This window comes from Sminthopsis crassicaudata, chromosome X (assembly GCF_048593235.1).
Source record: "Sminthopsis crassicaudata isolate SCR6 chromosome X, ASM4859323v1, whole genome shotgun sequence".
NCBI lineage: Eukaryota > Metazoa > Chordata > Mammalia > Dasyuromorphia > Dasyuridae > Sminthopsis > Sminthopsis crassicaudata.
Window position 1 is genome coordinate 47,576,940 of NC_133623.1, and position 27,424 is coordinate 47,604,363.

General features: G+C 45.3%; 1 protein-coding gene across 18 annotated transcripts in view; it reads left to right on the forward strand.

The window, feature by feature from the left end:
• The window catches only part of ENOX2 (ecto-NOX disulfide-thiol exchanger 2), a 273,360-nt gene that overhangs the window by 185,108 nt on the left and 60,828 nt on the right, over positions 1–27,424 (forward strand). For 11 of the 18 annotated variants that reach the window (XM_074278291.1, XM_074278294.1, XM_074278298.1 and 8 more), the window contains one exon: positions 24,427–24,522. The exons of the other annotated variants lie outside the window; for them this stretch is intronic. In XM_074278291.1, coding sequence (XP_074134392.1) covers positions 24,427–24,522 — 96 coding nt within the window. The remainder of the gene's footprint in view (positions 1–24,426; positions 24,523–27,424) is intronic. 18 annotated transcript variants of the gene reach the window in all.

Genomic DNA, 27,424 nt, shown 5'->3' on the forward strand with positions numbered 1-27,424 from the left:
TAGCAGTGGGATCTTGAACAAATCATTTCTTTGTTAAAATCAGGGGATTGGACTATGTGATTCTAAGGGCCCTTTCTGCTCTAAATCCTTGATCTTATTGATTCTTTGTTAACATTTTGGTTCTCTTTCCGAGTCTTAACAATCATTTTTCATTGAGGAACAGAAAAGCAGTAAGTGTTATAGATGACTCTCAGTCTTCTAGAATCCTCCATCCAGAACAACAGTCTTAATTCTTCTTTGGTATCCCTCTTGCCTCCAAACATAGAAATCTCTCTTTGTCAAGAGTTAACACTTTACACCAGTTTCAGCTCATTCTGAGCTTTAGTCCTAATGCTATTGGGCAGCTCCGTGGCACTGTGGAACACTAGACCTGGAGTCAGGAAGACCTAAATTCAAATCTAGTCTCAGTTTAGGATCTGTGTGAAACTGGGCATGTCACTTAATATATGCCCCAAGTTCCTCAATTGTAAAATGGAAATTATAATAGCACTTATCTCCCAAGGTTATGGAGGATCAAATGAGATAATACATTTGCAAAATGCTTAGGAAAGTGCCTGGTGGATGGTAGACACTTAAAAAATCTTTCCTCTTCTCTCCTCTTCCTTTCCTCCCTTTGAATCATCTTCCTCCCCTCCTCCCTCCTCTCCTCTCCTTTCCTCTTCTCTTGTCTCTTCTTCTCTCCTTTCCTTTCCTCTTTTGTCTTGTCCTGTCTTCTTTGCCTCTCTTCTCTTCTTTTCTTTTTCCTCCCTCTCTCCCTCTCTCCCTCCCTTGAAAAACCTAACCTAGACCTTCCTTCCTTCCTTCCTTTCTTTCTTTGTTCCTTCCTTCCTTTTTTCATTCCTCTCTCCCTCCCTCCTTCCTTCCTTCCTTTCTTTCTTTGTTCCTTCCTTCCTTTCTTCCTTCCTCTCTCCCTCCCTCCTTCCTTCCCTCCCTCTCTTCTTTCCTTCCTTCTTTCCTTCCCTCCTCCCTCCCTTCCTTCCTCCCTTCATTGCACCTCCTTTTTAGTATCAAATGTTTCTCTTATTTCCATCTTTTATACTTATCTTAGTCACTGTGTCTCTTTAGACTTAGTTCCCCTACTAACTTTTTTTTTCTTATTCTAATCACTACATTTCCAATATATGGGACTTTAAGAAGTCTTAGACCAGGGCTTCCTAAACTATGGATCAGGGCCCTGTAATTGAATGTGAGGATCATGAAATTTGATTAATTTTTGATTTGTATACCTATTTCATATACTATTATACCCAAGGGTTGCATAAAAATTTCTCAGGCCGAAAAGAGTTGCAAGTGGAAAAAGTTTTAGAAGCCCTGGTCTAGACAACAGTTCCCTTGTTTAGTTTCTGTTTCAGGACCATAGACAGCACCTAGTTTCTGTCACTTTCACCTCATTGGAGAAGTTCAGTTTCTCTTTTCACCTGGAAGAAACCTAAGGGATCATGTAGTCCAATCCCTTCATATTTCAGAAGGGGAAATAGGCTCAGGTCAGGGGCAGAGCTCATGACAAACTTGGGGCTCCTGACTACGAGTCCAAGGCTTCACCCACTATTTCTGGACTTCCATAAATTTAGTTGAGATCCTGCCCTGTTGTAAGCATATCTTCTTGGGCTCTTTCACAGAGGAAAGAAGAAAAAGTTGTGATTGATCCATTTTTCTTCCATTTAAAAAATGTTTCTTGCCATACAGCCAGTTAGGCCTAGATGTATTTCTAAAAGCCATAAACTTCTGGCAAGATAAGGTCTGTATTTGTTCTCGGAGAAGCATGTGCTTGCCTCGAATCTTTTAATAAATATCAGTGCCACTTATCCCAGACTCTATATTGCTTTTTTTTTTAATGTGAAGCAATATCAGATAGAGTGAGTTGGGGCAAGATTGAAAAACCTAACCTAGACTTTTGGAAATATTTTTATCTAGAGAGGTAGGAGTGTAGCGAGTAGGGGTTTTATTCTTTATTATGTTTAGTTTCAAGCAAGAAAACACCGGTTAAAAGCAAAAGAAAACCTGGTGCTATTGGCACCAGAATAATGGGGGTTTGTTAGCAACTCTTGTTCTGGGACAGATGCAAAAATCGGACTAGAATAAGATAGCAAGACAGCAGATGATACTGGAAGGCCTCTAATTCGAATATCACCATTTGTATAAAATGAAATAACCCCCTGACCTCTGGGAACCCCAGCTTGGACTGTTACCAAGATCTGATATCTACTCTATCTACTATGCCATTGTTATGTCCATTTACCATGTATCAAGGAAGGAAGTGTTGCACAATGGACAGAGCTTTGAATCAGAGGCAGAATCTAGCGGGGGGGGGGGGGGGGGAATAGGGGGAAGGAGGGGAAAATTTGGAAGGGTCAGTGTTGAAAATTACCCATGCAGATATTTTGTAAATAAAAAGCTATAACAAAAAAAAAGAATCAGAGGCAAAAAAAACCTTTCTTTTTCTTCTGTTTCTGCCACTTAATGCTAACTAGCTGTGTGACTGAGCAAATTGCTTCCCTTCTCTGATCTTAGTTTCCTCGTTTGTACAGTGGAGGAGAGGGTGGTTAGACTATTTGATCTATCTTAAAGATCCCTTGTACCCAGATGCCCCATTTCAGCTCTTGTGGTATCTTACCATTCTCTGCTGCACTCATTAGTTTGGTTGGTTGTGTGTTTTATGATGCATCGACAAGAATGAGTATTTTCATTTAGAAAGAATGGGAAAAGAGGATTATTTTTATAAAATTGAATCTCTATTATGTATTAAACATATCATTATGTATTACATTTCATAGGCCTGTCACCATTCCCGTTGCTATCAGATTCTGCATTGCACAGAACTGTATATTTTTTACTTTGTTTACAATATCAGACCTCGTGTGTTTAAAGGTCTCCCATTTTGATATTAAATTGTGCTTGTATAGACTTGCATTTTTCAGTAGCCTATAGACAAGGCCAGTCTTTAGGAAGTTATGGTACCAGGATTTCTATGGTAGGAGGGCCCAAGATTCTGTCAGATAGCAGAACTCTGCCAGAGGGCCCTTCACACAAACCTGGAGAATAATAGAATTACTTCTGCCCTTTACCTCAAACCTATGCAAGTTTTTTTTTAATTGTAAAATTTGATGTATTTTGTTTTACCCCACACACTTCTCTCTATTCTCCCACAAACCCCCTCTCACCATAAAGACCCATCCTTTATAACAAAAAATAAAAAAGCTGTTTGGCCAAACTAACCGCATGTTGAAAAACTTTTGATGACATATGCAATAGTCCATTCCCATAGTTCCTCACCTCTGCCGAGGAAATAATGTTCTCCTATCTCTTCTTTGGGACCATGGTTGGTCATTGTAATTTTGGAGCATTTAGTTTCAGTTATTTTGTGATTGTTCTTTATATTTAGACAATTGTATTGATTATATTTCTTGTTCTCCTGATTTTCCTCCCTTTATTTCAGCTCATATAAGTCCTACGTTTCTTTGTGTTTATCATACTCATTGTTTCTTACAACACAGTCATATTTCAGATGCTAAAGTGTTTGTGGACATTTCCAAATCATGGGTACCCATTTTATTTCCAGTTTGTTGCTACCACACGAAGTACTTATGTGAATATTTTATGGTTAGGACATTTCATTCTGTTGACTTTCTTGAATTGTATTCCTAAAAGTGGGATCTTTGGATTAAAGGGTGTAGACAGGTTAATTATTTTTAAGCATAATTCCTAAATGCTTTTTAGAATGGTAGGACCCAATACCTGTGTATGGTGGTGTACCTCCACCAAGGTGATTGTCTTTCCATGGTACCCAACACTGACTAATCCCATCTTTTATAATCTTTGTCAATTTGCTGAATTCAAGGAAGGAAACTGAAGGTCCACAGGTGGGAAGAACATTACCCAAAGACACACAGTGAGTTTGAAGCAGAGCAAAGCTTTAGCCCCTAACCTGTTGGCTCTCAGGCCAGTATTCTTTCTAGTGTTCTACAGAAGCATCCCTCTATTCACAAGGTATGAGCCACTGGCTGGCCTTGTCAAGGATGTATTTTTTTGGAAGGCAAATACATGAAGCCTTTCAAAGACCCATTGTTTGCTGATTTCCCATCATGCTTCTTTCCTCCCTGGAGGAAACTGCTTTGCTTCTTTGATAAAGCAAACTTAACTCTTTTCTCTGTTACACTTTTCAACTGTATTTCTAGTTTTTGTACTTTGGGATTCGTGTAGCTCTCAGGCAAGTTTGTCTCAGACATCCCCATTTAATATTCAGCTACAGCTCCGAGGAGTTTAACATTATTCATTTTTTAAAAATCAAAATAATCTTAAGTCAACTTGTCTTCTTCCTGTGGACATTTCAACTTTAAAAAAACCTTTAAGTCACGGCCTGCTTGTCTTTAATTGCAACCAGCATCTGATATTTGCTACCCCTGCCTAGGTCTCTGTCTCTGCCCGTTTCTGAATACACACACACACACACACACACACACACACACACACACACACACATCCCTTCACTCCCTCTTTTTCTAAAGGCAGCTTTGCTATTGAATTTGACTCAAAGATGAAGGCACACAAGCAAACCCCCACCAGGCTTTCATGGAAAGCCAACACAGCTTAGTGGGAAATAGTGCCGGCTGGCTTGTCACCAATCCTGGTTTCAACCCCAGCTCCACCCTTATTAGGCATGTCACATCCCACTCCCTGTCTCCAGATTTCATTTTCCTTAACCCTTTTCCCACCTACCTTTTCTCACCACACCCCCAGATGTAATTCATGCCATATAGTTGTAGCTAGGAAGAAAGTACAAGTGAAGAAACAACTTCCCAAGAGTCAGTGACCCACCATGACCACAAAACTAGTGAGTGACAGTTACTGAGAACTCTGATTTCCTAACTTGAAGGGTCTTGAGCTGGAAGAGATTTGAGAAACTGTCTACTATAATTGGCTCTTTGTACAAAAGAAACCACAGGTGCAGAGGGAAAGAGGGAAAGTGATTTACCCAAGATCCCCCAGGTTATTAAGGAGCAGACCCGGGAAAGGTGACCCTACCCTCTGGCTCCACATTAAATGCCCTTCCTGCTGTGCAGCCCTTGTCTTTCTCTTGGCCCAAGCCTCCACTCCCTATGTTGTCCAATGAGCTTTGGACAAGAATGGGGGAGCTCTGAACCAGAAGCTCGGGGCTTGTTTTTCTAATGTCTCCATAAGTGGATTTCTAGATGATTGGTCTCTTAGCAATTCTGGATTTTATCTGATGCTTATATAAACTTGATTGTGAGAAGGGAGCCTTAGGATTTTCTAGATCAACCATCCTGGGACACAAACACAGTGAGGAACCCTTGGGCCAAATGATCCCTCTCTTCCACTGAGAATACATATGTACCGTTCTTATCCAAATGGACCATTTTGCGTTTCTGTAACTTCCCCCATCCCTTTTTCAGATGCAAAACTCAAGTCTTAAGAGTTTAAATGAATTACTTAAGATCACTCAGCATGCTAGTAGAGTCCAAGCCCTCCGACTTTATTATTGAGCATCCAGTTTAACCTGACAATATATTTATTCAGCAAGGCCTGATGCTGGGCACTGACCAAACAGGAAGGGGCATAGGGAGGGGAGCTCTTGAGTAGACCTTGCCAGGAAGAGAGGGTTCACTCTTCTAGGCATGGCTTGCTGTGATTAGATCCCATGCTTAATACTGAGTTGGTACTTATTAAATGCATGTTGAACTGACTGAGGGCAAGATGTTTTCTGGCAGAGGGGACAAGCGTCCTGCAGTGAGGGGCTAGAAAGATAAGATCCAGGAGTAGGGGACTAGTGTACCCATACCCACTGATGTTCTTGCAGGGTCCTTTCAGTGTTAGTTCAACCAGTAGACCTCACACCCGCCATGGTGGCTAGTAAACCTGCAGACCCTCTTCAATGGGGGTCATGTAGCCTTTGCTAGACTCACAGTATCATAGAATCTAGAGTCTAAAGGGATCTTTGAGATTATCCAGTCCAGGTCCCTTAATGACGGGGGTGGAAACTGAGGCCCAGTCTGAGCAAGGAACTTGAATGAGGTCACGTAGAGTAAGCAGCATGATCCCTCATGAGCAGCAAAGCTGGGATTCAGACCCACAGTTTTTTTAATTCCAAGTCCAGAGCTCTTCCCACCTTACCAGGCTTTGAAAATCACCTGGAGGCTGATGTGTTGAACAAGCACATCTGCCTCAGGACTGTGAATGCTAATCATGGACATCACAGCCCCTCTTCCAAGCTAGGGACTCGGTTGAAGTGAGTAATGCTGGCTGGAACAGGGTTCTGCAAATCCTCATTATCTATCAAAAGCCCTTCTATATATCCCCGGAAGAAAAATCAGTCTGCCCATTGAGCCTGAGGTTTGCAAAGAATTTGTTCGGTGGAGACTCCTTGAAAGTTCTGCTCCAGGGGCACAAGACCAACTGTCTGAGTAACTCGGTATCGGCCCTTGGAGCAGCCTTGTTTTTTGAAACTTTTCACCCGCCTCTGCTAGGCCTCCACCCCCAGTCAGTCGAGGAGCAGGGTTCAAGAGTCGCTTTGGGGAGTTGTCTAGGAATCAATAGTCTGCCATTTAGGGTTCTTTAATCTGTGCTGGTTATTAGAAAGTTGAACCAGTGGGATTAAAGTCTGAAAAGTAAGTGAAAACTCCTTGGTATCCGAAGTATCTTGAACTGAAAAAGTGATTCCAGTGTCTATAGGGGCTTTAGACTTTTTCCATCTGAAAGCACATTTCTGGAATATGTAGGATTTTTAAGAATTGATTTTCAATTAGGCAGTCTCCCCCAAGTTTTATTATGTTAGGTGTGATACAAAGAGCAATTGTAAATCTGCACCCCACCCTATAGTGGGATTTATGTAATATAGTCACAGGGTCTGTGCAAGATGCATGGAAATAAATTGCCCCTGCCCCCAAAACCTGTGGTTCATTTTCACCCCCCACACATTACATACACCTTAGTCTTTGCCATAGATTTTCTGTCTGTCATTCTAATCTAAAAGAGGGAGAGAAGGGGGGAACACAGTAGGGGAGAAGGAGTAAGGTGTGAATTTTAAAGCCTGAGACACCCCCTCTCTGCCATTCTGCAGTACGCTGCTTAGTGCTGCTCTCTTTCCCCCCAAAACCCACGTACTCAGAGTGTAGCCATAATACAAATGCCGGGTGTGTCAGACAGGAAGGAGTGAGCTGAGATTTTACTGAGAAGTGAGAAAAGTCAAGTGGAGGCAGGCTGGCCATGACTGTGCTGAAAATACCAAAGAATCCAGGGCCAAAAAGGCAACCATCCCCAAACTACTTTTGATCCATAGAAAATGGACACCATCTTACCCAAGTTGAGTCAGACAAGAGAAAGGGAAGATGAGCTGTGTGACCATCTAGGAAAGGGACTCTTTTGCTTAGAAGGGAAGGGGAAGCATGTTGCATAATCAGGTCAATCAAACGGCTGAGGAACGGGGAAGTTCCATCATTGCCACTGGTCTTGTCTTGAGTTAGAGGTCATAAGAGAGCAGACAGCTCAGGAAGAAGGTGGGAAGCTGGGAAGGACACTGGCCTCTCACTGACTTCTTGAGTAGGGTAGTCAGTGGTATGGCTCTGTGCTCTCTCCTACTCTCACTTTGGCCTTCTTAGCTAAGAAAACCAGGTTGGACATCTTGCTGTGGGGGATTCTGGTACTTGTCACTGAGGCTCAGCAAAAGCCCAACTAGCTTTTCTCCTTCAGAGTCATAGCACGTCAGAACTAGAAGGGATTTGGGAGACCCCCCTCATCATTTGACTAAGGAGGAAACCACGTGAGGAGGAGGTAGTACAAATATGATTATTTCCCCATTTTTCAGATGAAAGGGTGAATGATTAGGCCAAGACCATTGAGAAAAATCTCATTATCAAAAAACTCTTCCTTAAATAAAATCCCCACCTGGGCCGCCTCCAAGCTGTGTGACCATGGGTGTGACTCCCTCATCCTTAGAGTGGGACTGGGTAACAACACTTGTAGCCTCTACTTTACAGACTTGTCATTCAAATCAAATTAGATCACAGATGGAATGTTTGATAAACCTGGAAGCCTTATCACGTCAACCCTCTGTTATTAATCACAATTGAAACTGGCCTTCCCATGCCTTCTCTCCTCTGCTCTTAATTTGGCTCTCTTGGGCCACACGGAATCACTCTTTTCCCCTGGCAAATATTTGAAGGCGGTGATTGAGTCCTCCCTAAAGCTTCTCTTCTCTAAGGCAAAACCTCCCCGGCTTATAAACCATTCTCGGACGATTTGGTTTCTAGTCTTTTGTCACATTGCTTTCCCTCCTCTACACAAACTCTTCATCTGGACGGTGTTTGACTTTTAATGCAGTCTAAGCTTGATGACACCGCAGTGGATAAAGCGCCGGCCTGGAGTCAGGAAGACTCATCTTTTGGAGTTCAAATGCAGCTTTAGATACTTACTAGCTGTGTGTGTCACTTCACTCTGTCTGCCTCAGTTTCCTCCTCTGTCAAATGAGCTGGAGAAGGAAATGACAAACCACTTCAATGTGTCTGCCGAGAAAATCCCAAATGGGGTCACAACAACAAGCTCAGTGAGCCCACAAGCAGTACGGCAGAATAGCCAGAGGCCCTGCCTTAAAGTCAGTCTCATCCCTAACATACATGAGCAGGGCCCTGCAGCTCTCAACCCGGGCAACTCTCTCACTCTAAGTTCCAAAACAGTTGCCCACCTGCAGTGGAACAGGGTGCTCCCTCACTAGGAAGTTGTGTGGTTGCCAAACCCAACCCAACCTTTTGACTCCTACTGAGTTGTTGCTGTTGCTGATCAGTTTTTGGGACCCTGTAGGCCTCTGTCCATGGGGGTTTCTTGGCAAAGATAAAGAAAGGGCTTGCTGTTTCCTTCTCCAGTGGCAAACAGAGGTTAAATGAATTAAGGCCACATAGATAGGAAGTTTCTGAGATAGAATTTGATCTCAAATTTGAATCTTCCTTATTACAACTTAGGTTTTATCCCCTGCTCCACCTAGTTGCCCTTGGGCAGGTTTTTTTCATTCGTGTCTCCCCCATTCTATACTTTGGCACTGGGTTTTTGAACCCAATGCAGGATTTTACAGTTATTTTAAGTTTTATCTTGTTATCCTCTGGTCTCAGGTTCCCCTTATACTCTTAAAAAATGATCAGGGCTCCCTCTTCTGAAGGCCCCCTCCATCTCTAGACTTTGCTAATCAATCTGATAATGATCTTGCTCAAAAAAAATAATCACATTAGTTTGGCCTGATTTGCCCTTGGTTAATTTACTTGGCTCCTGTCAACCAATTAACAGTGTCTCCTTTGAAATGATCACAAAATGGTCAGTAATCTGTTCTTCAATTTCTCCGAGATCAGCACATAGCTCACTAGAATGCGCCTTTTCTCCCTTTCTTAAAAGGAGAACTGGAAAGGAAACTGAGAAGGTTGAATAAGGGAAAGGAGAGGGCAGGTGTTTAGTTACAGATTGTCTAGAGGGTATATTAAGTTAATTGACAAAAACATACTCTTGTCCAGGCTTCTTTTTTTTTTAAATCTCCAGGAGTGCTGAGAAATGTTTAACAACTGGCTCCATCACTTTAAATCTACACTAGTGCTGACAAACTCAGCTGGAAACCAAACCGTACACAAGGATCGCTGTCACTTAGAAAACCACATTTAATATTATCTGTTTTTATTTATTTTGTTCAATATTTCCCCACCACATTTTAATCTGGCTCAGGAAGCGCTCGGGAGTAGCATAGGCCCCAGTGATAACTCTGGTATAGACAGTGAACAAAATCAGTCAACCCCTGTTGTGTAGGTTGCTGATTTCCAGTTCCCAAGGCATAAATGGCTCACGCTGCAAAATGTCAGCACGCCAGCTGGTTGAAGACCCTTGGAGGTCTAAGACGTAGCCGAGCAGGTCAAAATTCACAGCAGAACCACACGCTGGCAAGAGTTGGAAGATATCTGAGACCTCTCTCGGGTCAGCGCTCGCATAAGGTCACAGAACGAGTTAGCAGAACCAGGACAAAGGACTGGGCTCTCGGTCTGGCGCTCTTTGTACCATGTCATGTTTCCTCTATTTGAAAGCAGCCAACTTGGAGTGGGTCCCCTAGGGTTGTCACTAAGCAGGGGAAAGCCAGCCATTTTCCCTATTAGAAGCTTAGCTGTTTTGACTCACATTCAAAGGTTGTGTGCTGTTCTTTCTCCTTAATTAGAACATCCATCTGTTTTCCTGGTCCCAAGGTAAAGCTCATTGGTCTGTAATTACCAAGATGTCCCTGGGCTCCTCTTTTGAAAATAGGGCCCAGGTTCAGCCATTGGTAGCAGATTCCAGGAATCTAGGTGTTTCCTTGTCTTTGGCTTGTCTGGGCCTTTCTGGATTTCCATCCATGTAACTCAAGACAGTGGTTTTCACTTCTGGGGGTTTCTTGAGCTCTCCTCTAGGATCTTTTGGGGCAAATTCTCCCCTTGGGAAACCATTCCCAACAGCACATTTAAAAACACCCCATGAAATGGAAATGCCACCATACTGTGGCATGAACCAAAAATGTCCCCCAGATCATCTTATATCCTTCATTTATTCAACAAATGGTTAAGTACCTGCTATTCACAATCTCCCCTCCAAAGTCTTCTTCATCGGATCACCCGGCCTGGATGGAAAACTTTTGAGGAATTGTGTCTCATCTAAGCTTGGAGGACCTTTGTATTTCGCTGGTGGTTAGCACAAGACTTGGCGCACAGTAGGACTTGAGAAATGTTTCTTAAATGCAGGCAGGCATAGGTTTGCTTTACCTCTAAGTAAAAGTTTGATCTGCATTGTTAATTTTTTCCCATTTCTTTCTCAAGTCTATGCACTCAACAAACAGTAAATCAAGTTCTGCTCTGAATTTCCAAGGAGCTAATACTCACACACTGCAAATTTAACAATCGACTCTGGTTTAGGCTGGCTCCAAAAGGACCCGGCATAGAGATTGAGCTATGAAGGAGGCACTACCCCAACCTTAAAGCAAGCATCAGTGGGCTTGGCCTGGATCCTGGACCCGATCAATGGAGGTACCCCCAAAAAAGCCTAGTTTCCCTCAGCGGGTGATCTGGCCTCTTTGACTCCACAATTGTGCAGCTAGGGACTTCTCTGAATTTAAAAAAGCTGGACTTGCAAGGAGCTTCCTTTTCCTTCCCTCCTCATCAAAGAGGAGTTTGATTCCCTGCTGTCTATAATTTGCAGAAAAATTAGTCTGGGAGAATGACAGGTTGCCCCTTCCAGGTAAATCACAGAGGAGCCATGTAAGGCAGCCAGCCCCTCCTTGGAAAAAGGCAGCTGCCAGCTTTATCCGAGGCAGCAGGGGAAATTAGCCCAGACCCATTCATTTGGATGTGTGGTAAGTTACAGCCAGTCTGTACATCGCCGCAGTGAAGTTTGACAGCTGTCTTGGTGCACATGTGCCAGAGAACCTTTAGGAACTTGTCTAGGGACTCCCGGGAGGCAGCATGGTTTGGAGACTTTGGAAGCCACAGGCTTTCACATGTCAGGACGAGCACTGACTTAGCCAAAGCTCAAGCTGGGTTGTTTAGTATATGTCTGTGTCAGTTTCCCCACCTGTGAAACGGGGAGGGAATCATGGACTTGGTTCGCGCCCCTCTTTCCTGTGTTTTCTTGCTTTCTCTGCCCTGTGTTCCATTGCCTTCCTTTTGGTGCCACCGAGGACACTTTATTCCAGGCACCTGGGAACAATGTGGCTGGACAGAGCCAGACTGGCTACGATGTGCCAACTGTATTGCTCTTTCCTTGCTCCCTTATCAAACGGTGAGGGGGTGCTTAGACTAGACTGGCCCCCGGGATATATATATACTAGGTAGGACTTTTTTATGTGTCTGTGACTGTAAAACGGACCCAGGTCAACACAGACCCTCCATGAGCACCCTCTTGTAACAGCACAAGAGCGAGATACTTTATATCTCCTCGAATCCTCTCCGTACTATCTGTACTCAGCAGCAGGTTGTCTGCCCACTCCTTCTGTGCCCTAGCCCATGGCCAATCTCTTCCTCCACCAAATCACACAGATACCAGCAGCCTTCCTGCTTCCTGGAAGTCATAAATCCCATGGTGGAAATGTCAGGACACTTAGGCAATCCCCTTGTCATTGGTGCCACGGTGGAGAAACCTGTGGAGAGGGTTGCAGCCCTGCCCTATGTGGGGATCCCCACCAACATCTGGGACAGGAAGTCAGCAGGGAGCCCGTTACTTCTCAAGGTGGTCCGTTCCATTTGGGGACAGTGGCTCTTGTGATGTCAGGCCTCAAGTCTAGCTCCCTCCTCTTAGTTCTGCTCTGTTGAGCCGGACATAACAGATCTTATCTCTCTTGGTCCTGGCAGGCCTTCAAGGACCTGGAAGCAGCAATTATGGCCCCTCTAAAGTTTCTCTTCCCGTTCATTTCCTCAGTCTCCCAGTCTCAGCCCTCTCACCAGTTCCTCAGTTGCAATTTGCTCAGAAAGTGTTGGGGTTGCAGCCAGAGGACCTGGATTTGAACCCCAGTTCTGTCACTAGCCATTCTGACCTTGGCAAGTCACCGAACTTCTCTGAATTCAGTTGCTTCATTTGTAAAATAAAGGGGATTGGACCAATGGCCCTGAAGGGCCCTTCTGGCTTCAGATATTTGGTCAGAAGTGTAAGAGGCAGGATTTGAATTTAGGTTTTCCTGGGTCCCAAGCCTACCTCCCTGGATGGAACAGTATCAGTTTCTTTCCTCCAGTGTGGTGTCTGGAACTGAACACAGAACTCCAGGCATCATGGGGCCAGAGTAGAAAAGAGCAGGACTCTTCCTTCCTTCCTAATGTGTCTCCAGATGCTGGAGTCAAACATTTGGATATGATGACAGAGGGCAAAGGAGAGGGGGAGCACGATTCGGGGGAAGAATAAGGAGCGAGTTTCAGCACGGACAAAGACAGGCCCCATAGTCAAGGATGTAGACATGCAGACTATCCTGGAGCTTTAGAGCTCCCCAGGGAAGTTCCAGCCTGAGAGTCTCACCAGATCATCCTCTCTTAGGATCATTTCAGAGGATCCCCCTCATTATACAGATGAAGAAACTGAGGCTAAGGGAACTGGAATGAGTTCCCAAGCTGCTGACGGTATGAAGTCTTCCTGACTCCTGGCCAGCTCTCTCCTTTGTTGTGTTACGGCACAGCCTCTGAGCAGGTTCTTTTCACCTGCCCCCCCCCCATGTCCAAGCCCAGACTCTTCCTCACTTTGGGATGCTCCTCAGCCCCCTTCAATGGCTTCTCTTTTTACTGGCTGTAGTTTTCCCATTCCATCTCCTTCTCCCTCCTGAACTCATCCACCTTTTGGGGTAGATGTGCCACAAGCTAGCTGCAAGCTTCTCCTGTAAGTCTCAGCTGCTGCATGTCAGGGTCCCGAAGATTAGGAACACAGGAGGTCTGGCTCCAACTTATTCCTTTACCCAGGTTCCAGAGCAGCTGACTCTGTTGCCACGGCCTTGGTGCCTAATATATTTGATTCTCCTCTGGGTAGCCAGAGTGACAATTTTGATTTGAGAGAATTTTAAATGCTAGGATTGAGAATGGGGGAACCTGAGTGCCAAATGTAATTGGGAAGCATTCCAAGACCAGGAGTATTTGAATAAACAAACAGAAAAAGAAGCAGAAAATCATCCGCCCTCCTTCAAAGATGAAGGAGAAGGTATAAAATAGTTCCAAGAGAGGACATTTCAAGAAGACAAGTTGTAAGAAACAGTCCTAATAATAAGATTAACACCCCCCTCTGTTTTCAGAAGAGGAAACGGGCCCAGAAAGTTGAAGGGATGTGTCAAAAGGCACACATAGGCTCCTAGACACCAGCTAGTTCAGTCCTCTTGGCTTACAAAGGAGGAAACTGAGGTTCCTGACCCCTGTGAGGGTCTACAGCCCAAGCAGTGTCAGGTGAAAGATGGGGAAAGGGAGAGATGAGCTATAGTTGGTGGAGGGACTTCTCCCACCAGGTGTTTCCTCTACTGATGAAATAATCCTTGTGTTCGGCTCATGATCTCATTTGATCCCCATTACAGGCTTTGGAGGTACAGACTGTAAGCATTACATCTGTATTAGACATAAAGAAAGGGCCTCACTTGGCCAAGATCACACAGTGAGTTAGCAACAGACCTGCTCCTCAAACCTTACACTTCTGACCCCAACTTGCTGCTTTTGCCATTCCCCCATGGTGATTACACCTTGGGCCAGGGCTTCAGATGGAGGGTGAGGGGAAGGAGAAGCAGTTAATGAGAAGTCTCTCCAAAGAAACTGCAAAACTCTTTTTTCAGTGTGCCATGTTCACTTGCTGTCTGCACATAAGCTGCGGGAAGTTTCTAGGGTACCGAGCCCACAGTGCTAATAGGTCACCTTCTCTAAGTGGTAGTTTGAATCATCACGCCTACCTGAGATCATGAAATAACAGCTTGGAAACTTAAAGTGCGTACATTTCAATAGATTTATGGAAAAGCTTCAAGTCACATTAAATATTAACAACTAACAGCCAAGCAGAGCTTCCAGAGAGCATAATGGCCCAAAATTAAACTGGAAGGCTCCATTTAAGAAAAACAAACAAACAGAAAGCTGACCTTGGAGAAGGAATTGCTTTCTGACTGCGCTGGAGAGGCAATTTAACAAAAAGATGCAGGTAGATTAGTGGGCAGGGACTGGTTCCCATGGAGAGAGTCACAGCATGATGGCTACCTTTGGAACTCTTGGGAGTTTCTCCCCCTGCCTCTAGGTTATCACAAAGTAGGCCTGGTGAGCAGAAAGGTCAGCCTGTTCCCAAGAGGCCAAAAACTAGTCTCCCTTTTTATAGCCATTGTCCACGTGCCCCATCACAGTAGCGATCCTTACTGCCCTGTGAGTCTCCAGTGGACAACCCCGACAGGGCCTACTAAGCACCCTTACTTGTTCCGGCCACCTCACAGAGATGCTGGATTGTGTCCCCAGGCCCCGAGATCCTAACTCACTTGAAGTCAGAAACCTCAGCTTTTCATTTGCTAAATCTCAATGACACCTTCTCACAGTCTGCATTTGATTTCAGTTCAGTCAACATGTTTAAAAAGGCTACTATGTGCTGAGCTCCAGGGATACAGACAGAATAGTTCCTGGATTCAAGAGGTTTCTGTTTCCTTGGGGGGGAGGGGGACAACATGTAAACAGGAGGTTGTTTTTTTTTTTTAATAAGGTAATTTGAGGAAGGAAAGAGTGTTAGCAACGGTGGGGGACAGGGCTGAGATCAAGGAAAGCTCAAGGGCTTGAAAGAAGGGGACGGGTTTTGCATTCTAAGCATAGAGGTCCATAGAATGGGGGCTGAGATGACAGTTGGAAGGCAGAGATCCACAAAGGGAATAATCCAAGGGGATTCTGGGAAGGCAAGGGGTAAGGAAACTGGCTTCTAGAAGGCTTTCAGGACCAAGGCTTGGTTGTTTGTGTTTTATTCTAAAGGCGCTGGGGGGAAATCAGAACTATTTTGGAAGAGTTGGAGTGACAAAGGAAACTGAATTTGGCAGTTATGTATGGGATGGATTGGGAAGGAGAGGGGTTGAAAGAGCCAGTCAGGGACTGTTACAGAAGGCCTGAACTAGGCTGTGGTGAGGTGAGGAGAGACAGAGACACAGGGAAAGACACACACACACAGACAACACATATACAGAGGCTGGAGAGAGAGAGAAGCAGAGTGAGATGGATACACATAGACACAGAGAGGTTAGAAGGAGAGAGAGAGAGCTAGAGAGACATTCACAGAGAGACACAAAAGAAATTCAGAGACAGAGACAGGGAGGCAAGAGAGAAACCAGACAGACAGGAAGAGAAACAAAGAGGTTAGAGAGAGATACAGAGACACCCCCACACACACACAGAGGCTAGAGAGAGGGACGATGACAAGCTCAGAGAGACATTCACAGAGAAACACAGAAAGAGAGAGCTACCGAGACAGAAGGAGGCAAGAGAAAGATGGAGAGAGAAACAGACACAGAGAAAGAGAGGTTAGAGGGAAAGACACACACACACACACACACACACACATACACAGAGATCAGTAGAAAGACAGAGACATACACAGGAAGAGACAGAGAAGATCTAGAGAGAGAGAGAGCTAGAGAGACAAACAGAGAGAGAGGCTAGATATGCTATGGCGGGGACCTCAATCAGACTCAGCAGCTGATTGTCTGGGGTGGGACACAGAAGGGGAAAGTTAAGGATGACTGAGTTTGCGCATCTGGATAGTCAGGAAGGCGAGGGTATCTTCAACAGAAACATGCTGGGCAGTCATAATAGGAGCTGTTCCCCAACCTTGCACACTCATCCAGCTTGTCTCCTGTCCCTGGAATGTACCGTCTTCTTCTCTACCCACCAAAATTCGTTTTTTCTTTCAGAGCCCAGTTTAGATGCTGTCTCCTCCATGAAACCTGCCCTGGTTCTCCCTCTCTCTATTCTAATTTGCCTTCTCTAAATATGTGTTCTAATGAGGATCCTAGATTATATCCTTCTTTTCTGCTGTTAGTCAATCAAAAGCATTCATTAAGCACTCACTCTTTGCCAAGAACCGTCCCACTCGCCATTGTCTATTTGTTGGTGTATTTCTCCCCATATTTTCCAGCAGAGCATAAGATTGTTGAGGGCAGACCCAACCTGTGTCATTTTCTCACCTTTCTTCTCCAGGCCTGAGTACGGTATCATGTACATAGTAGGTGTTTACTAATAGTTCTTGAATCTGATGCCTTTTTAAAAAATTCTCTCACCTCCTTATTTCCATCCTCCTGTGACTTGTCTATGTGGCGGCGCTCCCTGCTTCCACAGATCGTGATCCATCCATGCCTTCTCATCCTTTATGGTTCTCAGCTGTATCTTTACATAAATCCCTGGTTGAAGAGCTGCCCAATGTCCTGGAGCTCTTTCTCTGAGTCTTAATGTAAACTTGGAGGATTCCCAGTTGGTAAACAGGCAACTAGCACAGAGAGGGGCCTAAAGGCCGGAGTGTTCATTTCATCGGACAGTTTAATGACAGATCAGGGGGAAAGGGGGACGCCAAGAGTGAATATTGTCTGTGTGCGCGGTGTAAATTCTTTTCCCCTGCTATGAATGATTCGTTATCCAGATGGAAAGGGGAGCTGCTCTTTAATATTCTGCCCAGTGTCCTAAATATGAACAATTCCCTTTGAAAAATGAGAAGTCAACACTTTGTCTACCTTCACTAATACCTAAACCCTCGCTCTAGTCTTGGAGGCTTCAGCTTCCCCTTCCCCCAGGAGTTCTGCCCTATGGTCAGAAACAGCCTTTTCTTTGTCTTTGCACTCCCAGTGCCTGGGACACGTCTGGCCACACGGGTGCTTACAGAGATAAGGCCTTAGAGAAAGGAGGACTGCCAGCATTTCAGGGGAGGAGCTCCCCGATTCATAACTCTGTGGGCATCCTAGCCCATCGGTCCCTCTCGGCTGGGCCTTTTCTCTTATGACCCCAAGAGAACTCAAGGCCAGGTCAAACCCACAGTGTCAAGCTTAGCCTCCTGGGGGTCCTTATAGAGGGGGTGTCTTGAAGGGGGTTTGGTGGAAGGTGATGAGAAATTCTTTGAGCTCTTCACCTCATAGGATCATAGAGTTAGTACAAAAAGGAATCCCAGAGGCCAGCTGATGCAATTCTTCATTTGACTGTGGAGGAAACTGAAATTTGCTGAGAGGAAGTGACTTGTTGGGTCATATGGTTAGTAAGTGTCTGAGGGCGAATTTAACCCAATTCTTCTTGAATCCAAAGCCTATTGCCTTCCTCATCCATCTAACACTGCATATTTGTCCGTGATTCTGTGATCTCCTCGATGGGAGGCCTTTCCCCAGTGGTGTGCAATTGAACTCTTCCCTTTCATCTTGGGTGACTTTTGCCCATGACCTCCCATGAATCATCCTCCCAACTTGCCAGGGACCAGCTTTCTCGTTCTCTTGGCATTACGTGGCTCCCCACCTCACATTATTCTTAGCTCTTGATACATAATTGACCTAGCACCTTTTTTAATCCTACATCTCCTTGATGATACCTCTTCTACCACCTTTCCGGCATAATTCATCATGGGTAATGTGCTTCAGTCACTTTGTCCCCACCAAGTGTCTCTGCCTTGCCCTTTGGGTGACCCACAGTTCTGATTCCTTAGGGACTGTGGGATTCCATGATCTATAGTTATAGAGCCTATTGTAGGCCCTTAATCAACCTTCACTGAATTGCACCGAGTCCTTTGTGCTGCTGCCGGCACAGTCTTTTTAGCATAGTCTCTGGCCATGTCACTCTTGTACTTAAGTGGCCCCCGCTGGACACAGGACAAAGTCTGACCTCCTTACTTTGGTTGGTAAACACCAAAACCCAAATGATAACCCTCATTCCAGTCTCCCTCCCTCTGTGCCCACTCTTTAGCCTGTCAAGTTGAACAACTTGCCATGCCTCTCTTGCCATTGGGACTTGGCCAAAAGCACTTCCCCTATCTCCATCAGACGAACTCCCAACGTAACCGCCTGTTCAGATCCTTCCCTTCCTTCAAGGCCAAAGTAGAGGCTAGATGACCACTTGTGGGAACATCACAGAAGGGAGTCCTCTATGGGTAAGGTTTGTTTGGACTAGATCGCCTCCAAGTTCTTCCCCAACTTTAAGATAGTAGGATTCATTGGGTGGGTCAGGCTAAGTGAAAGCCACGCTTTTGGAGTAGGAGGAAGTAGCTAACATTTATTTAGCACCTGCTATGTGCCAAGCACTGTGCAAAGCACCTTACAATTACCGACTCATTTGATCCTCATAACTACCCTGGGAGATAGATGCTATCTTTATCCTGATTTTATAGGTGAGGAAACAGACAAGCAGGCAAGATGACTTGTTCAGGGTCACCCAGCTAATTAGTATCAGAGGCCATATTTGAACTGAAGTATGCCCTACCCTGGGATCAGTGTTCTCTCCACTGTGCCAGTCAACACTGGGAGCCAAAAGGCATTAGACCCAGCCCTTCTCTCCCTCCCAGGAATACCTTGCAGCTGCAGTCTTTTCCCACATAACCTTGCATGTGTCATGCTGGGTATGAAGCTCCACCCAGTTGTTCTTGTCAGAATAGAAGAGGCCCCCCACCGATGAGTTCCCAAGACTGTTTACTTAAGCCATGGAGAGCTGGTCATGCCCTTCTGAAAATCCATGTTCCGTCAATAAGTGCCACCTTCTGATACCTTTCTGTTGCTTTTATGATTTCCCTTTGTCTCAGTGATGTACCTCAGGCTCTCTCTCCAGCTGCCTTCTTCCAGCTCATCCTGTTGGCACTGCTTATATATGTGTCTAATAAGCTTCTCACGCATCTTCTGAATAGTGTTCGTGGTGGGCCTTGGCTCTGCAGAGAGCTAAAGGCTGACCCTGAGAGGGACAGAAGAGAGGTCACGCTGGCTCCATCTGGGATGAGGCCTTTGGGACTTGACAGCCCTATGGAGGGGATAGCCATCCAATCACAGACAGCATTTCATGGGACCCAGCCTCCAGGGAAGGAAGTGTAGCCAGTAGGCAAGCCCTTTATTCTAGATAATTGGAGTCAGAGAGGAAAACCAAATTCATTGGGCCTTGGGGTGGCTATTTTGTACTTTTTCCCCATTAACGTGAAGCTAACCAGTTCCCTGATTCCCCAAACTACAGCCCCAAGCTCCAGCCACCAGAACCTCTTGATAGTCTTATTCCTTTAATGGTCCATTTCCGGCAGGGAGTCACACATCATATCTTCCCACTGAACCTCACCATTGCCTTTCCGTCACCTCTTTAAAACACTTCAATGTGGACATAACTCTGGGCAGGTTTGAAGGATCCATACATGTCTGAGACCTCCACTTAGAGTGAGATGAAAGTGACCTTGGAGACCATCTAGACCAACCCCTTTATGTCACATCAGAAAATGGTTCCTAATATTTACCTAAGGCATGACAGAGTCGGAGACCTAGAGCTGGAAAACACCTCTGAGCTTGCTGTTTAGGGTGAAGACAAGGGATTTATTTGGAAATGATGGCAATGTGGAGAGAGAGAGAGAGAGACAGAGAGAGAGAGAGACAGAGACAGAGAGAGAGAGAGAGAGAGGGGGGGGGGGAAGGATAAGGGAGGGCAAGAGGAGAGAAACAGAGAGACAGACAGAAGAGAAGAAAAGGGAGGATGAGAGAAAAGAGAAGAGAAAGACAAAGAGGGATGCAGAAAAAGACAGAGAATGGAGAGAGAGGGAGAAAGACAGACAGGAGAGAGGGAAAGAAAGGAAGAGAGTATCTCAGCCACCTCCTTCATTTTACAAATGAGGATATTGACCTCCAGGGAGGTGATTTGCCCAAGATCAAACATGGAATCAGTGGCATTTATTTTACCCCTCCTCCTTCTCCATCCCCTAGCAATGGTGGGGGGCCGTATTTAGCCAAGTACCTCCTGAGTCTCATTATCTTCTTTGGTCAGGTTTGGCTCTCCCACTGGCTAAGGATGCTGTGGCTCCCACATCTTTCCCTGGATAAGGGAGATGAGTTTCCTTGCTTTATAAGACATGGCCCAGAGTGGGAAAGGAATCTGACCACACTGCTGAGATGTAGCCCAGCCAAGATCGCCTCTCGTGGCTTATGCCCCCAGCTTCTAGGCTGCTTCCGCACACCACAAGTAGCTTCCAAGTGTCACAGCTGAGGGGACCAGGGTGGAAGAGATGGGGCACAGCTGCCTGGCTTTGGGCTTGTTCCAATCCTCAGGTCTCAAGCTCAGAGTGTAGCTTTTCTATTTCCCTCTGTGTTTCTTAGTTTACAGATTCCTTATTCTCATAGGCTCCTAAGATTTAGAGCTCAAAGGGAGCTTAAAGATCATCTAATCATTATTTTACAGTTGAAGAAACTGAGGCCCAAAGACAGAGGTTCATAAAATCACAGATCCAAAGCTGGAAAGGAGCATTAAAGATCACCTAGTACAAACCCTTCATCTTACAAGTGGGGAAACTGAGGCTGAGGGAAGGAAAAGTTCTTTAAGATAATAGACTGAAAAAGTATATGATGATTCATTTAGAGCTAGGGTTCTTACCTTTTTTGAGGATCCCTTTGGCAGTTTGGGGAAGCCTATGGACCCCTTCCTAAGATCATGTTTTTAAATGTGTAAGATAAAATGATGTTAGATGACGGAGGAAACAAGTTATATTGAAATAGAATTATCAAAATAGCTAAAAAAACAGGTTCACAGACCCTAGATGAATAATTCCTTATTCAGAACCCTAAGGGACCCTAAAGATCACCGAGTCAAATCCCTTCATTTTGTAGAAGTAGAGAAACTGGAGGCCCACAGAGAAGTGACCTTCCCGAGGTCGCACAGGTAGTAAGTTAGAGTCAGTATTAGTATTCAAACCTAGGTTCTCTGACTCTAATCGGTGAGTGCTCCGTCCACCGCACCGTGCTCTGATGATTTCCCCGATTATCGTCATTAGTAATAATAATAGCTATAATCATCGTGATTATTTCCATATTCAGAGCATCCTTTTTGATTCTCTGGCTTTCATCTATACTTCTCATTTTCTTCTTTGACTAGTCCATTTTCTTCTTCTTGGCTGCCTGTTACAGCTTTTGAGCTATTGGGGGGGGGTCCCCTACCTTTAAACAAATTATTTGAAAAAACAACTTGGGCAAGGGGACTGCTTTGGAAAAGCTGTTTTCCTCTGTAAGTCCAATTTAAAAATAGGGAGGAATTCTGTCACCCTAGTTTATTAATGAGTCTCCTTCCCCTTCCATCTCTTTTCTTTTCTCTAATGCATTGGGGGGGGGGAAACCTTTTTCTTTCCCATTAACCCCTTGGGCGGGAGTTAACTCCCTTTTGCCTCTGTTGCCATAGTTGCAGATGCCTGTCTTCCAGCCCAGAGGAGCCCTACCAATTTATTCCTCCAGAACTGAGGCCAGTTTCCAAGCCTGCCTCTTCTTGTGATCTCCATTTTATTAAATGGGATCATGTGTGTAAATCACTTTTTAGACCTTAAAACACTAGCAGCCATTCCGACTACCTCCACTTCAGCTGATGCTTTCAGGTTTCTCAAAACATTTTCCTTAAAATGGGAAGGCAGATTGAACAAGTAGTAAGATTACAGATAAGGAAAATGAGGCTGAATGCTTCTGGCCCCTGGGGAGAGAGGTGATGGACTATGGGCACACAATGAGGCATGCATTATTTAGCGCTCTGATTTGCTTTGCTTGACTGTTTGTTACTAAGGGGGGTTATATCGAGGGGAGTGAAAGGCCAGGGGATTCAGTGGGAAGTGACAACATTTTTAAGCCCTGTAAAACCACAACCGAGTCAGATCTTTTGATTTTAAGTCCAGTGCTGGTTCAAGGACGACACATTGCGGAGGAAAGCCTCAAATGCTTATTCTGTGGCTCGGCCGCTAGCCATGGCAGTTTTGGTAAATCATTTGACGTCGCCGAATCTTGGTGTACGAGGGTCCAGAGGCAAGGAGGGCGGATTATATTTGGGCTCGAGCAGTAATGCTTTTTTCAGATGTTGAAGTTTTTGCCATTCTTTGAGGTCAAGTTCATGTGCCACTTTCTCCATGCCTTGGAAAGAGGGATGTTTTGGGAATCAGTCAATGGATATGAAGCTGGCTGGGACCCTGGACTGGCCATTAGTACTTTCCCAGCCTCTGTTTAAAATAAGGGCATTAGATTCAATGACCTTTTAAAGTAGCCCCATTCCAGCTCCTATCCAGATCCCAAGAGCCTTCTGGCAGCAGACAACCATGGCGATTTCTCCGTCCCCAGGTTGGGTGTCTTTCCCTGGGGGAATATTCCTTGGGCTGCTGATGACAGTCCCCTTTAGAAGGAAAACCAACCTGCTTCCATTCTCCAAAAATGAGCCTCATTTTTTCCCCTCTGGCTCTATGGAAAAAGTCCACCCTAAACATCCTAAACAGTCAGGAGAGTGTTGTCTGCCTACTGCTGCCCACCGAAATAACCACAAGCTGTTTGTAGAGCATCTCTTGTGCTTGTTTTGCGCATTCATAGATTTGAGTACATCCTTTTCAGAACAAAAATCGTGTCTTTCAGCCCCTTCTTCTCATTCTGGAAGATCTTCAAGGAGGTACCCTTTGAAAAATAAGATGGAAACAACATGTAAATCAGTATGTTAATCAGGCCTCTGCCAAAGGCAGGACACTTGGGAGGTTCCCCTAACACTTCCAGCAGGTGAACAGCCTGCCTTGCATATATATTGATATTTATATATGTCCTGGGAGAAACAATTAAGATCAGAAGCTATTCCTTGCCTGTCACGTGACTGCTTTCTGCCCCAGGGGCAACTGATAGATACAGCTTCTCACTACCAACCTCCCAGAGCTCCTCTTAAGAAAAAAGGATGCCTCCAAAAAAAAGTCTGCACAGAAGACTGTGTTTTGAATCTTACCTCTGTCATTACCTTGCTCTAATCCCTTCCCCAACCCTAGACCTAAGTGTCCTCCTCTGTCAAATGAGGAGAATGGACGGCGGGTCCTTCCAGCTCTAGCTTTCTGTGTTCTGTCACATTGTACTATCTTTGTGACTTTTGGCAATTGACTTCTGTCCTTGGGCTTCCATCTCCTCATCTTTCAAATTGGGGGGTTGCAATAGATGGTCTTTAAAGTCCCTTTCAGCACCCGATCCTGTGAACCTGTATCTAGACCTCCTATTGGGGATCTCTGCTGTCTGGCCTCTTGGCCTCCAATCAGAGGCAAGGAGAGCTGCGAATGGTTTTGGAAGCCGGCGTTAAATGCTCGAGCCGTAATCGCGGATCGATGGGTAGTTATCCAAAGACATGTTTTCTTTATGTCTCTCCTTGGTGCTACAAGGCCCAACGGGGAACGTAAGGAATGTACACCTTTGTATATTTGTTATAACCGTCTGCCGCCTTCCTAGGCAGCATGGATACACGGTAAGCTCTGGATGTCAGAATTGGAGTTTTTTCTTCCATCTGGAAATAAGTGGATAAGTATATACCCCCAGCTTGGCTCGGCCCCCTCCCCAGTGCATTATTTACAAGAAATTCACCCCATGGGCAGCATTTGCAAACCACAAACTGCACTGGAAATCCCTTTAGGATTTGCTCTGGAGCTCATTACCAACCAAAGGCTCTTTTTTTTTTTTTTTTTTTCCCAAACCGTTATTATTATTGACATTAACAGTAACAAGGATAAGCCTTAAAAACAGGCTGGATTAAGGTAAGGCGGCCAGTAGCTGTCAGTTTGCATCTGAAGTAAATGAAACTTAAAATGCAACTAAATGAACTGAAGGAAAGTCAACAATTCAGGCCCTTTTGACATTTGGACCCAGTTATTTCTGTGTTAAAATGCTTGGGAGGCCCATGAAATGAAATGCTATAGAATCCCCCACCCCCACCCCGGTTAATAATGATGGGCAAAGCAGGCGTTTTGTTTTTCTGTTGGTTGCAGTTGACTCTGAATCCCCTGAGAACCAGTGGAGCAGAGGCGCAGAGAGCATCCTATCCGGCAGGGCAAGCCAAGTCCTCCAGGAATTCGAGCATTCAGGTGAAGGGGTTAAACGGGCTCTTTTAAGATGATCTAGTTAAGTCTTTCATTTGGGAGCTGCCTCAGCTAAGGCTAGGAGATGGGAAAATGACTTGTCTAAGATCACACAGCAAGACTTGGAATCCAGGTCCTCCACCTCCAAATCTAGTTCACTAACCATGGCCCAGGGTCACCAAGGCAGGAAGTGGCAGAGTCCAAGCTGAACACTTTGAGGTGGAAGGATTATACCCCTCACCCAATACAAGTCTTTCCCTTCACTTTGCAAATGGGGAGAATGCTTCGAAGAAGGCAGTGTGACTAATCCAAGGTCACATGGAACTGAGATTTGAAGCTAGGGCTTCTGGGACTGAGTTCAGAGCTCCTCCCACTTCCTATCTCTGCAGTGGGAGAGAGGTCCAGGTGGGGGCGTAAGAGAGACAGCAGAGGAGTCGCCCTCAAGGCCAGCTCTGTACACAGGAATAATGGGTGAGTCTTAGGAGCTGAGGGGTACCCCAAAACCCCATCAGCACTTGTGAACGCTCCCTTATTCTGTTCTTTTACCTCACCTGAAGTTATACCCATCACTAAAGTCCCTTCTTGGAAGCAGATGGCAAAGGTGATGTCTTAAAAGCACAGCAAGTAGGGACTAGTACGATGACTGGAGCTTGAGTACAGGAGTAAATTTAGTTAGGCCCCGAGGTTGGGGAGAGGGCCCCCTCATCAGGCAGAGGAGCAGATCACAGGCAGAAGTGAACATGAATCTGACCAGTGGGATTGGTTTTTCAGGACGGTGAGCCAGAATAAAGGGCCCAAAGTGGTCAGAACCAGTTGATGAGGCAGCCTCGGCCGCCATTTTGACAGCCTCTGAGGAGTTTGGGTAGTTCTCATCCCTCCTGATACTTAAAGGGGCTCAGCCTGGACAGGTATGGGGATCACTTCTAGAAGACCCCTGGGGATAGAAGGTCCAGGAGGACCCGGGGTGGCTCCTAAACTTTCTCCCTTTTGCAGAGACTAGTTTTAGCTGAGGTTTTAGTTTGTCACACTAAAGGCGCATTCTTTCCATGTCCACCATTGAGGATGAAAAGGTATGGCCACCTTCCTGTGTGCCTACCTTCTGAATTGCCTAGACTTGATCTTTGACATGGCCTGGCTAATCCCCTTCAGGAAATCTAGCAATTTTTCCTTCCTCCCTTCCCCCTGAGCTTTTTCATCTCGTCACTTGTCAGTGTTCCCAACTCTAATGGCGTCATTACAGGTGATGCCTGCCACGGGGGTGGCGGCTCTGGGCCGCATGAGGCCTGCATGTGCGTGTGTTCAGGGGGCGGGAGGGGGCTAAAGAATCCCAACCTTTCGATGCATTGTTCACAAACAATGAGGGAGTATTAATTTTCAAGGAAAATGGAGAATGATTCAGAGCAACACCTGTGAAGCACCTACAGTGCTCCATGAGGAAAAAATACATGGGGGAAAGATTAAATCTTGAACATCAGGCTTAGTACAGACCCCAAACCAGGTAGATTCTGTTCCTTTGGCCTGAAGGAGGATTCTATTTAGTGCTCTAAGGCCCAGCTCCGCAAGTAGCCCATAATTATTTGGGATCATTGATTCATGCCACAGAGATTTAGAATCATAGATTATTAGAGCTAACAGCTGTTATGGAGACCATCTGTCCAGGGGTTCCAAGCCTGGGATCTGGGAACTTGGGGTTTTTAACTTTCTGATCACTGTATTTCAGTATAATTGGTTTCTTTTGTAACCCTCTGGGTCTTATTTTTGTGCCTTTAAAAACATGATTCAGGGGGCAGCTAGGGGGCGCCAGCCCTGAATTCAGGAGGACCCGAGTTCAAATGTAATCTCAGACACTTAACACTTCCTAGCTATGTGACCCTGGGCAAGTCACTTAACCCCAGCCTGGGGGGAGGGAGGGAAGAAACCCATGGTTCTGAGAAGGGGTCCCTGATCTTTACTAGGGGACCAGGTTTGTGAATCCCATCTCTGTTTACTTAACTTCTCATGTGACTCATTTCTCCCTGAGTCTCGTTTCCTCCTCTAAACTTAGGGGGTTAAAGTTCATGACCTCCAAGGTCCTTTCCAGCTCAGTTTTTTTATATTGAGTACAAGGTGTTGTTGGGAAATCCAGGTGATTGGAAAGGTGGGTCTGGAGGTCAGAAGACAACTATGGGAGGAATGGCCATTGATTGAATGCAGCACGGTTTGGTGAAAGGCCCACTTGGTACATTGGAAAGGAGTGGGGTCAAGGAGGACTGGAGCTACTTGGGTTTGGGTTCTAGCCTTGTTGCCAACTGTATTTACCGAGAGAGGTTAATACCTAAGGAGTCAGTAGCAGAAGGGCAGCAAGTGGATAGACCACTGCCCCTAGAGTCAGTAGGACCTGAGTTCAAATGCAGCCTCAGACAGTTATCTACTGTGTGACCCTGAGCTTAACCCCGAGTGCCTCCATAAAAATAAAACAACACAAAAACCAAAAAGAAGTGAGTTTTGACCTCTAGTACTCAGACCCTTAAGTTTGCTCCATTTTCCCCCATGCTGTGAGGTGGCTCTGAAGAGAGTTCCTGAATCAGTGAGATTAAAGATCCATTTAAGTATATTGATTGATAAAAATAGCTGAGAAGTATATAAAACAGCCTGTCCCCAAAATCTTGGTGCAGCACTAAGCCTTTCGGGACAGTCTGTACTTTAAAGTGCTTTGCTCACAATGGGCACATGAGGCAAGTAGGCTAGATGTTATTGTCCCCATTTTACAGCCAAAGAAACTGAGGCTCAGGGTGACTTACCTACCTCTAAATGATGGAGTAGGCACTTGAGCCCAAGCCCTTCCGCCTCTTAGGTCCAATGTGTTCCTACCATACCATGCGTCAAAGGAGTTTCCCATTCTTTGTTCTGTTGGTGCTGATGGGTACAC